Raw genomic sequence first — 12,724 nt, forward strand, 5'->3', positions numbered from 1 at the left:
CTCCTAGGTTAGCCTTTGGCAAAACTACTCCTTCCTTCTCTCCCTACCACTTGTACCTCCTCAGCATTTCCCACCTTAAGTCTTTCTAGTTAGCAGGAATCAACTTTAAAAAATCCACTCTAAATTGTTTATTGCTCGCTGATTAGTCAGCCTAGGAGTATTAGCATTTCCAAAGAGAATGTCTGTGACAAGTAGGTGAGGGAAGTACTTCGGGAGCTGGCCTTTCCTTTCCTTTTCAAATCCTTTCAACTACAGATTTGTCTTGACTTTTGTGCTCCAGACTCCACCAAGGGAGTTAGTTCCCTTTGCCTTGTGGTTAAGGTAAAATCTCTGACACAGCCTGCGACATCCTGCCTGTCTCAGTCATCAGAATCCATTCTTTATGTTCTATCTTGTAGACTCCTGTCTTGGAGGTCAACCTGTTGGACTGCTCTGAGAAAACAACATTTGTGATCCAGAGTGGAGTCCAGAAATGTACATATGGGGCCACATAGCATGCCGATGAGAGATTAGGAGCTAAATCTGAATCCTGGCCTTCCACTTACCTCTAAAGTGATGCTGGGAGTGGACTGCCGTAGACTAAACCACGAACGTCTGGGAGCCGTGGGTATAGGCATGCCATTCTGAAGATGCTGGGTTCCGGCCCAACCGAGCCGCTTTGCGTTCCCACCTTGGGCTGCGGGGTGAACCCCCCGGAAACGCCCTGGCCTCTTTCCACAGTGGCGACCCCGCGACCCCGGGGGTGTTAAGGAGTAGACGGCGCTCGGGGACCACAGCGCGTTGGGAAGAGGCCCTGGTGGCGGGGAGAAGCCGCGGCTGCTGGGCGAGGGGCTGGGTGGTGGGCTGGTGGGGGAGAGCAGCTGATTAACAAGGAAGAAGAGCTTGGCCCCGCGCACGTCCGGATCACTTGGACGCGCGGGGACGCCGAAGGCTGGGGTGGCCCCCCGGCACGCGGCCGCGGGGGGCGAGGCCGGGAGGGTGGTTACGGCGGCGACCTCGGCGCTGGGCGGGGCGGGGTGCCCCCAGCCCCCGGCACTGGGCGAGTTTGGCGCGTCCAGCTTCAGGGCGAGGTGCGCGGCCGCACCATGGGGCAGGGCAACTTGGAGCTGATTTTTGACCACGTGGGGCACTTTGGCAGGTAGGGAGTTCGGGGAGCGGATGGGGCGGGGTGGGGGGGGGATGGCCTGGGGGATCGGGCGCCGCGTGAGTGGAGGCGTCGGTGCGGTCTGTTTCTTTCCGTTGCAGTGGGGTTCCAGCGCTGCGCTCGCGATCTGAAAACACCTTCACCCCGTGTGTCCCAGGGAAGTCGGGACACCCTCGTCCAGACCCCTGGACCAGACCGATTCTGGCGGCGGGACCTCCGCACAGCGAGGAGAAGGGCCTTGGGGTTCGCTTTAGGAAGGCGGTGGCGGGGCCCCGCCTGGCGTGCCTGCGGCGGGGCAGGAGGAACTTGGGGCGCACGCTCTTGGGGAGCTGAAGCCGGGAGGCCCAGTGGGAGAGGCCGGGTTACATGAACAGAGGAGTGCTCGTCCCTGGCCGCCCGTGTCTCTAACCCTCCAGTTTCCTCTCCCACTTCCCAAGAAGCCTGCTGCCCTGCCCCACCTCGCCCTCGGGTCTCCCCCGGGCCTGGCAGGTAGTGCCCCAGGGACAACCAGTCGTCAGAGTTGGTTGCCATTGATGGGAACCTGGTATGTGCCAGGTGCGGTGTGCCAGGCAGTAACATCACAGTGTTTCGTTTGATGCTGCTTTCCTGGTCCTCACCCACATGGTCAAATGTAGCTCACAATGGTGGCAAAAGTGGACCAGAACGGATTTTGGGAGACAATTCCTAGCCCGCCACAACAATGTATGCAAAACTCTTATTATTCAGCAAGTTCTCAGTATTATGGCTGTTATTGTTACCTGAGCCTCCATCCTGGAAGGGTTGATGGTGAAAGCAGCTTATAAGAAGGGAAAGGGTGAAAAATACCACATGATCTCACTCATTTGGGGATAATGAAAAACATTATAAACTGATGAACCAAAAGATAGTTACAGAGGCAGTAAAGCATCAAACAGAGTGTCTAATTACAGCGGTAAGGTTAGGGAGAGGTGGGGGAAATAAGAGATCAACTGAAGGACTTGTATGCATGCATATAAGAGTAACCAACGGATGCAAAACATTGGGGGGTGAGGGCAGGTATGGGAGTGGGGTGGGGGGGGGCAATGGTAAGATATGTACACATATAATACCTTAATAAAAAATTTGAAAAAAAAAAAAGAAGGGAAAGGGTAACAAGTCAAAGCTTACAGCAAAAGGTTTGCGAAAAGTGTGACTGTACCACGGTACCCCACCTTTTCTCTCACATTTGGCTGTAATTGGTCTCTTTATTTATAAACAGGAAGGGAGGTTCTTGTGTATTATTAGCCTTCTCCTAAGAAAACCTAGTGAAAGTGTTAAGTAGAGATCTGTAATTACCTTTCATTTCTCTTCAGTCATTTCTAAGATAAGGAAGCACTACCCTAATCACCTTTAAGGGAGGAAAGCAGGACACCTAAGAAGAATTAAAAAGCTCCTTTCGGGACTTGTTCTAAAATTGTACTGAAGTTCCATAAACTTCATGGCTTAAGTCCCGTGTGAGAGGGAAATGAGGACACTGAGGTTCAGGCATCTGTGTTGGGAGACTCTAAGAACCTGGATCCCCGAGTTGTCCTGGGGCGAGGGAAGAGATGGCTTAAAATGTCAGACTTGGACTGTGGAGCCTGCGGTTGACTTACATCTATGTGTGTGTGTGTGTGTGTGTGTTTTTCAAAATATGAACCTTTTTTTTTTGGCTCTTCTTTTTTGACTTTCCTCTATGAACATCATAATAGCTAACACATGCACCTACAAGGTGCCATAGTGCTTTACATGTATTAAATCTTTCCTTTCCCACAACAACCCAGACGAGGAAATGGAGGCATAGCAAAGTTAAGGATCATATGGTGACAAAGTCAGGATTCAAACCGTCACAGTCTGGCTCTGGAGTCCACCCTTTTAAGCCCAGTGGGGTACCACCAGTTATGCTTTTTTAAACAGAAGGGCATAAATCTAGAACTGAAAGTTTCTTAACCCATCACCCAGATTGCATGGTCCATTTTCAGGGAGTTCTGGTCACTTTTGCTTTCCCTTGCATCTGGGTGTTCTGCCTTTTGTGTCCGTATGCTTCTTTTTCATACGTGTGTCTCTCAGCTGTGTGCACTGTATCTATAGGTCTATTGTCCCGGAGGGGTCTTCGTGTGGGCACATGGATGACACCTGATGGATAACAGGCTTTGTAAGGGACAGAGTGATATTTTAGAGTACTAGACACCTAAGGAAGTAGGGTTTTGTTTTTTCAAGAAGTTATCCTTGCAAAAGAGAAAGGAAGGTTTAAACTGAAAGAATGCCCAGGATCTTTTGTATTTTGAGCACTTCCTTACTTTCTGGTATTACAAGATGCTCCAGGTTTAGTTTGTATTCTCCCCCTCCTGGTCTCTTTTTCCTGGTTTCTTTTATTGGAGAATGGTATTTAGAAATCAAGATCTGGGCACTGAGTGTGCTTGTTGCTTTTGGGATTTCATTGCTTCTAGGCCGTCTCAACAGAGCTATGCATATATGCATATATACTAACCTGTGTATACGGACACCTATACTTATTCTGTATTTATCCATCTGTACATATGTTAAGGTAAACATGATAAAGACCATTCATATTTGCTTGTGTTCTTTTTTTTTTAGTCCATGTATAACAACTTGCTTTTCTTCTCTTTTCAGATACCAGATATTTCTCTATTTCACATGTGCCTTCCAGAACATCTCTTGTGGTATCCACTACTTGGCGTCTGTGTTTATGACAGTGCTCCCCAGGTATGCCTGCAGGCCCCCAGGCAATGTGAGTCGGGTTCTTTTCCACAATGTTTCTGATTGGAGGTTGGATGACATCTGGAAGCTGTCTTCCTCAGGCCATGAAGATCAAGTTGTAGTGCAGCTACAGGACGGTGAGATCTGGGAGCTCAAAAGGTGTAACAGGTTCCGGAGAGATAACTTGTCGAATTTGGACTATAATTATAATGGCCATAAAAGTCGTTTTCCTTGTTTGGATGGCTACATCTATGACACAAGCAAATGGGACAGCACCGTGGTGACTCAGTGGGATCTGGTCTGTAACCGGGAATGGTTTGCAAAGCTGATCCAGCCTACATTCATGGTAGGCGTCCTGCTGGGAGCGCTGATTTTTGGCTACCTTTCTGACAGGTACAATGAAATATTCAGCATTGCTGCTCAGTGTGGGGTTTATTTTCCTATCTGGTTTTCTAAGGGGACAGGGAATTATGTTAAAAACTTTAGTTATTTTCATGCTTCACAAAATAATGTGGTGAGAGGACAGGCTCTGAAGACAGTCTGCCTGTGTTCAAACCCTGGTTCTGCTTATTAGCTGTGGCCTCTGGGAAAATTGCCTAACCCGTGTTTTAGAATCGTGTTTGTAAGCGGGAGATGAAAACAATAGCATTCACCTCAAAGGGTTATTGTAAAATTAATACAGAAAAAGCACCTTGGGGGAGGGGGTTAACGGGGGGGGGGGGGGGAAGGAGACATATGTAATACTTTAAACAATAAAAAAGATAAATTTTAAAAAGTACCTTGGACATTTAACCACTCAACATATACTGGTTATTACTTGGTGTTTTTTTTTTGTTGTTGTTGTTAAATAGACTTGCTCTTTAAGAGGTGTAACTGGTTCTGCACAAAGACTTCAAATACTGGAATTACCAGGCATAGATAATAAAGTAACTATGTTTATATTCCTTTTTTTTTTTTTGGTTAATCCTCACCTGAGGATATTTTTCTATTGATTTTTAGAGAGAGTGGAAGTTAGGGGGGAGAGACAGAGAAACATGGATGTGAGAGAGACCATCAACTGGTTGTCTTCTGCACATGCCCCGACTAGGGCTGGGGATTGAACCTGCAACTGAGCAAGGTACATGCCCTTCACTGGAATCAAACCTGGGACCCTTAAGTCTGCAGGCCCATGTTCTATCCACTGAGCCAAACCAGCCAGGGCTATGTTTATATTCTTAAAGAAATAGAAGATGAGTTTTAAAACATTGCTGAAAGTCTGGAAATTGTACTTTAAAATGACATAAAATTGAAGAATACCTACCTAGAACATCTAGAAATTAAAAAATAAAAAGGGACTAACAAACTTCCTGGGTACTTTTAACAACCTATTATACACAGCTAAAGAAAGAATTAGTAACATGGATGATAGCTGACAAAAAAAATTATCAATAATAAAACTCAGAAAGACAGAGTTGGAAAATATGAAAGGTTGAAATTTATGGAATAAGGTATGGAGCATATTTAATATTAGAAATGAAACAGTGGAAGAGGGCACAATTCTTATCACCAACTCAGTAAACAAGAAGAGCATTTAATAAATTTCAAAACGCATTCATGATAAAACCTAAAAATAGAAGAATGTGCCATGCACATCTTAATTGTGAAATGTTAAAAGTTTTTCCTTTGAGATCAGCAACAGACAAGGATATGTGAAACTCCACTTCCATTTAGTATTGTTCTACAGATTCTAGCCAGTACTATACAGCAAAGAGAGGGAGAAAAAGAAAGAGGGAGAAGAAGAGAATGGGAAAAAGACATAAGGGGAAAGAGAGAAAGAAAAAAGATTTATTATTTGTAGCCATAACAATCCTGCCTATCCCTCTGCAAGAATGCACTGCAATACATGTGTCTATGATGTGGTTGAAGGATGTTTGGCTTGTTTGCAGTGCCGGCTGTTAGGAACAATACTGTAGGAACATTCTTATGCATGTACCCACGTGAACATGTGCAAGAGCATCTCCAGGGTACATCCCCTAGAACCTGGGGGCGATCCACATTACCAGCTTCTCTATAGAATGCTAAAGTATTCTTTGGTTTTCCTGATTTGCATTCCCAATTTGCATTCACACCAGCAGGGTGAGAGACCCTATTACTCCATATCCTTGCCAACACTTGGTATAAGATTTTTTTACTTTTGACAACTGGTCAGAAATAAACAGTATGATTATATGTCATTGATATCTTTTTCATCCTTTTATTAACCACTTAGATTTCTCTTTTAGGAAGTGACTTTAAATCTTTTCCCCATTTTGTCTGTTTCCTATCTATATATATAAAAGCCTAAGCGACCGTCTAACCATTCGACCGTCCGACCAGTAGCTGTGATGCACAATGACCACCAGGGGGCAGATGCTCAATGGAGGAGCTGCCAAGCTGCGGTGACTTGGCAGCTGCAGTTCTTGGGTGACGCACCCTGGAACCAGAGAGGAGGGAGCCTGATTCTGTGGTGTGTCACCTGAGAACTGCCCTCTCACAATCCAAGACCCTTCAGGGGACGTCAGAGGGCTGCTTTTGGCCCAATCCCCACAGGCCAGGCCAAGGGACCCCACATTTGTGCACCGGGCCTCTAGTTTAGTTGATTTAAAAGTCCTTTGACTATTCTGGATCCTTATCCTTTAGTTATATGTAAAACAAATAAATATCCCCCCCTCCCCCCCTCCCTCCTTCCCTCTCTTTCTCCCATGTGTCTTCTTCTTCTCTCTCTCTCTTTTTAATATTAGTATATTTTTATTGATTTCAGAGATGAAGGGAGAGAGAGATAGAAACATCAATGAAGAGAGAGAATCATTGATTGGCTGCCTTCTGCACACCCCACACTGGGGATCGAGCCTGCAACCCGAGCATGTGCCCTGATGGGAATCGAACCATGGCCTCCGGGTTCATAGGTCGACACTCACCACTGAGCCATGCCAGCCAGGAGTGTCTTTCAGATGGACGTGAAATCAAATGTATCTATCCTTTCCTTCATGGTTAGTGCTTTCTGTATCTTAAAAAAAATGTCTTCCCTTCCTGCATTAGGTCCTGAAGATATTCTCCAATATCATCTTCCTAAAGTTACATAGTTTTGCATTTCACATATGTGCCTTTAATCCTTCTGGGACTGATTTTTATAACGTAAACTATGAGAAAGGGACTCTAGTGTATTTTCTTAGACAGTTGTCCCAGCACCACTTACTGATTCTTTTCCTGCTGATGTGCAGTGCCTTATTTGTCCCATACTTATGTCTATGAACGCATGCCTTATTTGTCCCATACTTATGTCTATGAACGCATGCCTTATTTGTCCCATACTTATGTCTATGAACGCACTAGTCTGTTTCAGGGTCCCTTAAGGGACCATCAATCTCTTTGTCTAACGATATATCTATGTCCCTTAGTGATTTGATTCTTGAAGTTTGTCCTTTTCTCTATAGAGCATTTACAGGCTTTTTGTTAGATTTATTCATATACAGTTCACAGCTTTAAGGTATTGCAACGGCATTTTAAAAATTTTATATTTGTTACCGGTATACAGAAATAGAATTAATTTATATATATTGATAATATATCCAGCCACCTCATTAAATGCTCATTCATTCTAATAATTTACCTACTGGTTGGAATCTTGGGACTATATATATTTTTTGCCTTAAAAGTATCTGTTACAGACAACTCACAGAGAGAAAATATTTGCAAGTAGTATATCTAATAAGAGTCAGTGTCAAAATATATAAATAACTCTTATAACTCAACAATAAAAAGAAAATCCAATTTAAAAGTGGACAAAGGACTTGGATAGATATTTCCCTAGAGAATATATACGAAATGCTCACCATTATTAATCACTGGGGAAATGTAAATCAAAATCACAATGAGATACTCCTGCACACTCACTAGGATGGCAGTAATAAAAAAGACCAATGATAACAAGTGTTGTGGAGCATGTGGAGAAATCGGTACCCTCATATGTTGCTGGTAGGAGTGTAAAAAACAGGGCAGCCACTTTGGAAAACACTTGGGCAGTTCTTCAAAAAGTTAAAACAGCCGAAACCGGTTTGGCTCAGTGGATAGAGCATCGGCCTGCGGACTGAAGGGTCCCGGGTTCGATTCCGGTCAAGGGCATGTACCTTGGTTGCGGGCACATCCCCAGTGGGGGGTGTGCAGGAGGCAGCTGATTGATGTTTCTCTCTCATCGATGTTTCTAGCTCTCTATTTCTCTTCCTTCCTCTCTGTAAAATATCAATAAAAATATATTAAAAAAAAAAGCAAGAGGATAACCCTTAAAAAAAAAAAAGTTAAAACAGAGTTATTATATAACTCAGCAATTTCACTCATCAGAGTATATCCAAGAGAATTGAAAACGTAAGTTCACACAAAATCTTGTTCCGGGATGTTCATGGCAGCATTATTTATAATAATGAAAAAGTGAAACAACCCAACTGTCCATCAGCTGATGAACAGATAAACATAATGTGGCATATCCATTCAATGGAATGTTAGCTACTCATAAAGAAGACTGAAGTATTGATACATGCTACAACATGGGTGGATGTTGAAAACATAATGCTAAGCAAATGAAGCCAGACACGAAAGGTAATATATTGTGTGGCTGCATTTACATAAAATGTCCAGAAGAGGCAACTCTACAGAGACAGAAAGTAGATGAGTGGTTGTCAAGGGCTGGAGGGAGCAGGGAGTGAGGAATGACAGCTCCTGAGTGCAGCGTTTCTGTTTGCAGGGATGGAAACGTCCTGGAATTAGATAGCGATGACAGTTGCCCAACTCTGTGAACACACTAAAAGCCACTGAATTGTAATCTTTAAAAAGTTGATTTTTGTGGCATGTAAATTATATCTCAAAATAAAATCTGTCAGGAATAGAATTTTTTTAAATTCATATTTATGTATATATTTATTTTTATTGATTTCAGAGAGGAAGGGAGAGGGAAAGAGAAATCGAAACATCAATGATGAGAGAGAATCATTGATTGGCCGTCTCCTGTACAGCCCCTACTGGGGATCAAGCCCACAACCCAGGCATGTGCCCTGACCGGGAATGGAACCATGGCCTCCCGGTTCATAGACTGACACTTATCCACTGAACTATGCGGTCGGGCTGTTCTTTGTTTTTAGACAAAGAAATACCCTTCCCCAACTATAAAAATATAGGGCAAGTAAGCATCTTACTTTATGAGCAGAATGTAGCAAGACCTCTGTCTGTAAGGGGGCTTAGCAAAAGCTGCCTTAGCCTTGGTGGGCAGCACCAGCTCGGCTGGGAAGGTGACCCAACAGATCAGAGAGTGGGAGTCCTGGGAGAGAAAGGACACATCCTCCCTCCTCTTCCTCCAAATCCCAGATTAGTGGGTCTCCTGGGGATCACCCAGAGTGATCAGGTATGTATATTAGCAGCTGAGGGAGAGACCGCCACTGAAAGACTGGCCTCTTTAAGAAATAAGTCTTTACTCATGGTTTGCCCAAAATGAATGAGTAACAATAACCAGAAACATAAGCTATTAAAAACATGGGTAACACATCTTTCATGAATTGGGGATGTTTGCACTGTGACAGCTCTATCTTGCTTCCTCCGCTGTTGATTCTTCTCTTTCAGGGTAGGAAGGCGACTTGTCTTGTGGTCCACAAGCATTGGCATGTACTTCTTTGGCATAGCAGCGGCATTCACCTTGGACTACTACAGCTTCATGCTTGCACGCTTTCTTCTTGCTATTGTGAGTTGTGTTTTTTTTTACCTTTTTAATTGGATACAGTGTTTCACATCGAAGCTTAACTCTCTCAGATGTGCCAATTTAGAATCTAGGGCGAGAGATCAAGGCTTAACCTTGGTTCACTCCCTTGCAGAAGTTCTTTCTGTGGAATATTAATGCCCTTTGTTTAGAATGGGACTCATTAAAATGAGTAATGGTTGCCTACTAGGCAGAAACTTCTCTGTTTGACTCTATGCCTGGCACAGGGTCCACATTCCACAATTGCTAAGGCATTATTTTATTTCTGAGCAATTAATTATATTGGTCTCATCAGGCCCTGCATGTCTGAGCCAAATAGATGGGGAAGGTGTTAAGAAAGTCATTTGTGTATTGTGCAGTAAGAATGAAAACAGGAAGGCGTTAGGCCTTTATGCTATGAGGAACTAGGGGAGCCTTGTGAGAAAGGCACAAGTTTTAAGTACAGCTTTGTCATAGATTGGCTTCCTAGCTGTGTGACCGTGGGAAAACATGTTATCCTCGTTGAGCCTTAGTTTCTAAACTCTAAGCGGTGGAAAGTAATACCTGCCTCACAGGGCTGTTATCAGCATTCCGTGGGATCAAAGGAAACATCTGTGGCGCAGCGCAGGGCAGGGAGGAGGCACTCTGCAACAGGGACTGTCACTGGAGATGGGCGAGTAAGGATGTTGTTTCCACACTTGGTGGGGCTTTCAGACAGCTTCCAAATGACCAAACAGCAGCAGGGATTCTGTTTGAAGGTCAATGGTCAAGGAGAACGGAGTGACGTTTTTATCTGCAGGAAGAGCTTGTAATCTTGCTGAGCACAGAGAAGGGAACGTATCCCCTCTCACCAAGGGATCCAGAAATTAACATCCACCAGGGTTTCAAAAGAGTATAATTCGAATATTAAAGGATTAAGAGAGGCCTTTGGGGAAATTGGTGGTGCTCTGGAATAATTTTGCAAAAATTAACTTTATGATTGTGCTATAAAAGTCAAATGTGCAATAATTTTGCAGGAATAATTCTAATCCTTTCACCGCTCCCCTAAAAAAAATCCATCATTTGATTCATTCTTTTTGTATTCCAAGAATGATCATAGACTACTATTATAATCTAAATATTGTTAAAAATGGACCTATTTTATTTTATTATTTTAAAAAATCTTTATTGTTGAAAGTATTACATATGTTCCCTTTTATTCCTCCTTTGATCCCCTCCAGCTCGCTGGGTCTATTTTCAAAATAAGGTTTCTCCCCATTTTTTTTTTTTATTGTGGTAAGATGCACATAACATAAAATTTACCACCTGAACTGAAGTGTATAGTTCAGTGATGTTAGGTACCTTCATATTGTACAACCATCACCATCATTCATTTCCAGAATATTTTTCATCTTGCAAAAATGAAACTTCTGTACCCATTAAATAATAATTCCCCTTTCTCTCTACCCATCCCTTTAGCCCTTAGCAACCGTCATTCTACGTTCTCTCTCTAGCCAGGGGTCCTCAAACTACGGATCGCGGGCCACATGTGGCCCGCCGAGGACATTTATCCGGCCCGCCGGGTGCCGCTGCCTGTCCTGCTTAGCAGCCGACTCGTCCGGGGCCCGCAGTGCGCATAGGAATTTGTTCATAGTTTTTTTTTTTAACTATAGTCCGGCCTTCCAACGGTCTGAGGGACAGTGAACTGGCCCCCTGTTTAAAAAGTTTGAGGACCCCTGCCTAGGCACTTTATATAAAGTCATACAGTATTTGTCTTTTTGTGATTGTCTTATTTCATTTAGCATAATGTCCTCAAAGTTTACTCATGTTGTAGCTTATGTCAGAATATTCTTCCTCCCTCCTTTTCAAGGCTAAATAATAGTCCACTGTATGCATACACCACATTTTGCTTATCTGTTCATCTGTTTATGGATACTTGTGTTGTTTCCACATTTTAGCTACTGTGAATAAGGCTGTTACAAACATGGATGTACAGATGTCTCTTTGAGACCTTGCTTTCAATTTTTGTGGCTATATAATTGAAGAGGTATTGCTGGGTCATATAGTAGCTCTATTTTTTTATTTTTTTAAATATTTTTTTTTATTGTTTAAAGTATTACATGTAGTAGTACATATATCTCCCTTTTTTCCCCCCATAGACCTTCTCCCAGCCTCCTCTACCCCTTGTCGCATGCCCTCATCCCACCCCCCCGCCCCAGTGTCTTTTGTCCATTGGTTGTGCTTATATGCATGCATACAAGTCCGTTGGTTGATCTCTTTCCCTGCCTCCCCAACACTCCCCAGCCTTCCTGCTGTAATTTGACAGTCTGTTCGATGCCTTACTGCCTCTGTATTTATCTTTTTGTTCATCAGGTTATAATGTTCTTTATTTGCCATAAATGAGTGAGATCATGTGGTATTTTTCTTTCATTGCCTGGCTTATTTCACTTAACATAATGCTCTCCAGGTTCATCCATGCTGCTGCAAATGGTAAGAATTCCTTCTTTTTTATAGCAGCATAGTATTCCATTGTGTAGCTGTACCATATTTTTCTAATCCACTCATCTGCTGATGGGCATTTGGGCTGTTTCCAAATCCTAGCTATGGTGAATTGTGCTGCTATGAACATAGGGGTGCATATATCCTTTCTGATTGGTGTTTCTAGTTTCTTGGGATATATTCCTAGGAGTGGGATCACTGGGTCAAATGGGAGTTCCATTTTTAGTTTTTTGAGGAAACTCCATACTGTTCTCCACAGTGGCTGCACCAGTCTGCATTCCCACCAGCACTGCACGAGGGTTCCTTTTTCTTTGCATCCTCGCCAGCACTTGTTGTTTGTTGATTTGTTGATGATAGCCATTCTGACAGGTGTGAGACGGTACCGCATTGTCGTTTTGATTTGCATCTCTCCGATAATTAGTGACTTTGAGCATGTTTTCATATGTCTCTTGGCCTTCCTTCTGTCTTCTTTCGAAAAGATTCTATTTAAGTCCGTTGCCCATTTTTTTATTGGATCATTTATCTTCCTTTTATTAAGTTGTATAAGTTCCCTGTAGATGTTGGGAGATTAAACCTTTATCAGTGATAACATTTGCAAATATGTTCTCCCATACAGTGGGGTTTCTTGTTGTTTTGTTGATGGTTTC

At 43.3% G+C, this 12,724-nt stretch overlaps 1 protein-coding gene across 1 annotated transcript in view; it reads left to right on the plus strand.

Moving 5' to 3' along the window:
- Positions 1-1,010: 1,010 nt before the first annotated feature.
- SLC22A16 (solute carrier family 22 member 16) overlaps positions 1,011-12,724 on the plus strand; it is a 31,479-nt gene continuing 19,765 nt past the window's right edge. The window contains exons 1-3 of the mRNA XM_080664634.1: positions 1,011-1,138; positions 3,776-4,255; positions 9,488-9,605. Coding sequence (XP_080520760.1) covers positions 1,086-1,138; positions 3,776-4,255; positions 9,488-9,605 — 651 coding nt within the window. The 5' untranslated portion in view covers positions 1,011-1,085. The remainder of the gene's footprint in view (positions 1,139-3,775; positions 4,256-9,487; positions 9,606-12,724) is intronic.

This window comes from Plecotus auritus (assembly GCF_963455305.1).
Source record: "Plecotus auritus genome assembly, chromosome: 4".
In the NCBI taxonomy this organism is placed as follows: Eukaryota; Metazoa; Chordata; class Mammalia; order Chiroptera; family Vespertilionidae; genus Plecotus; species Plecotus auritus.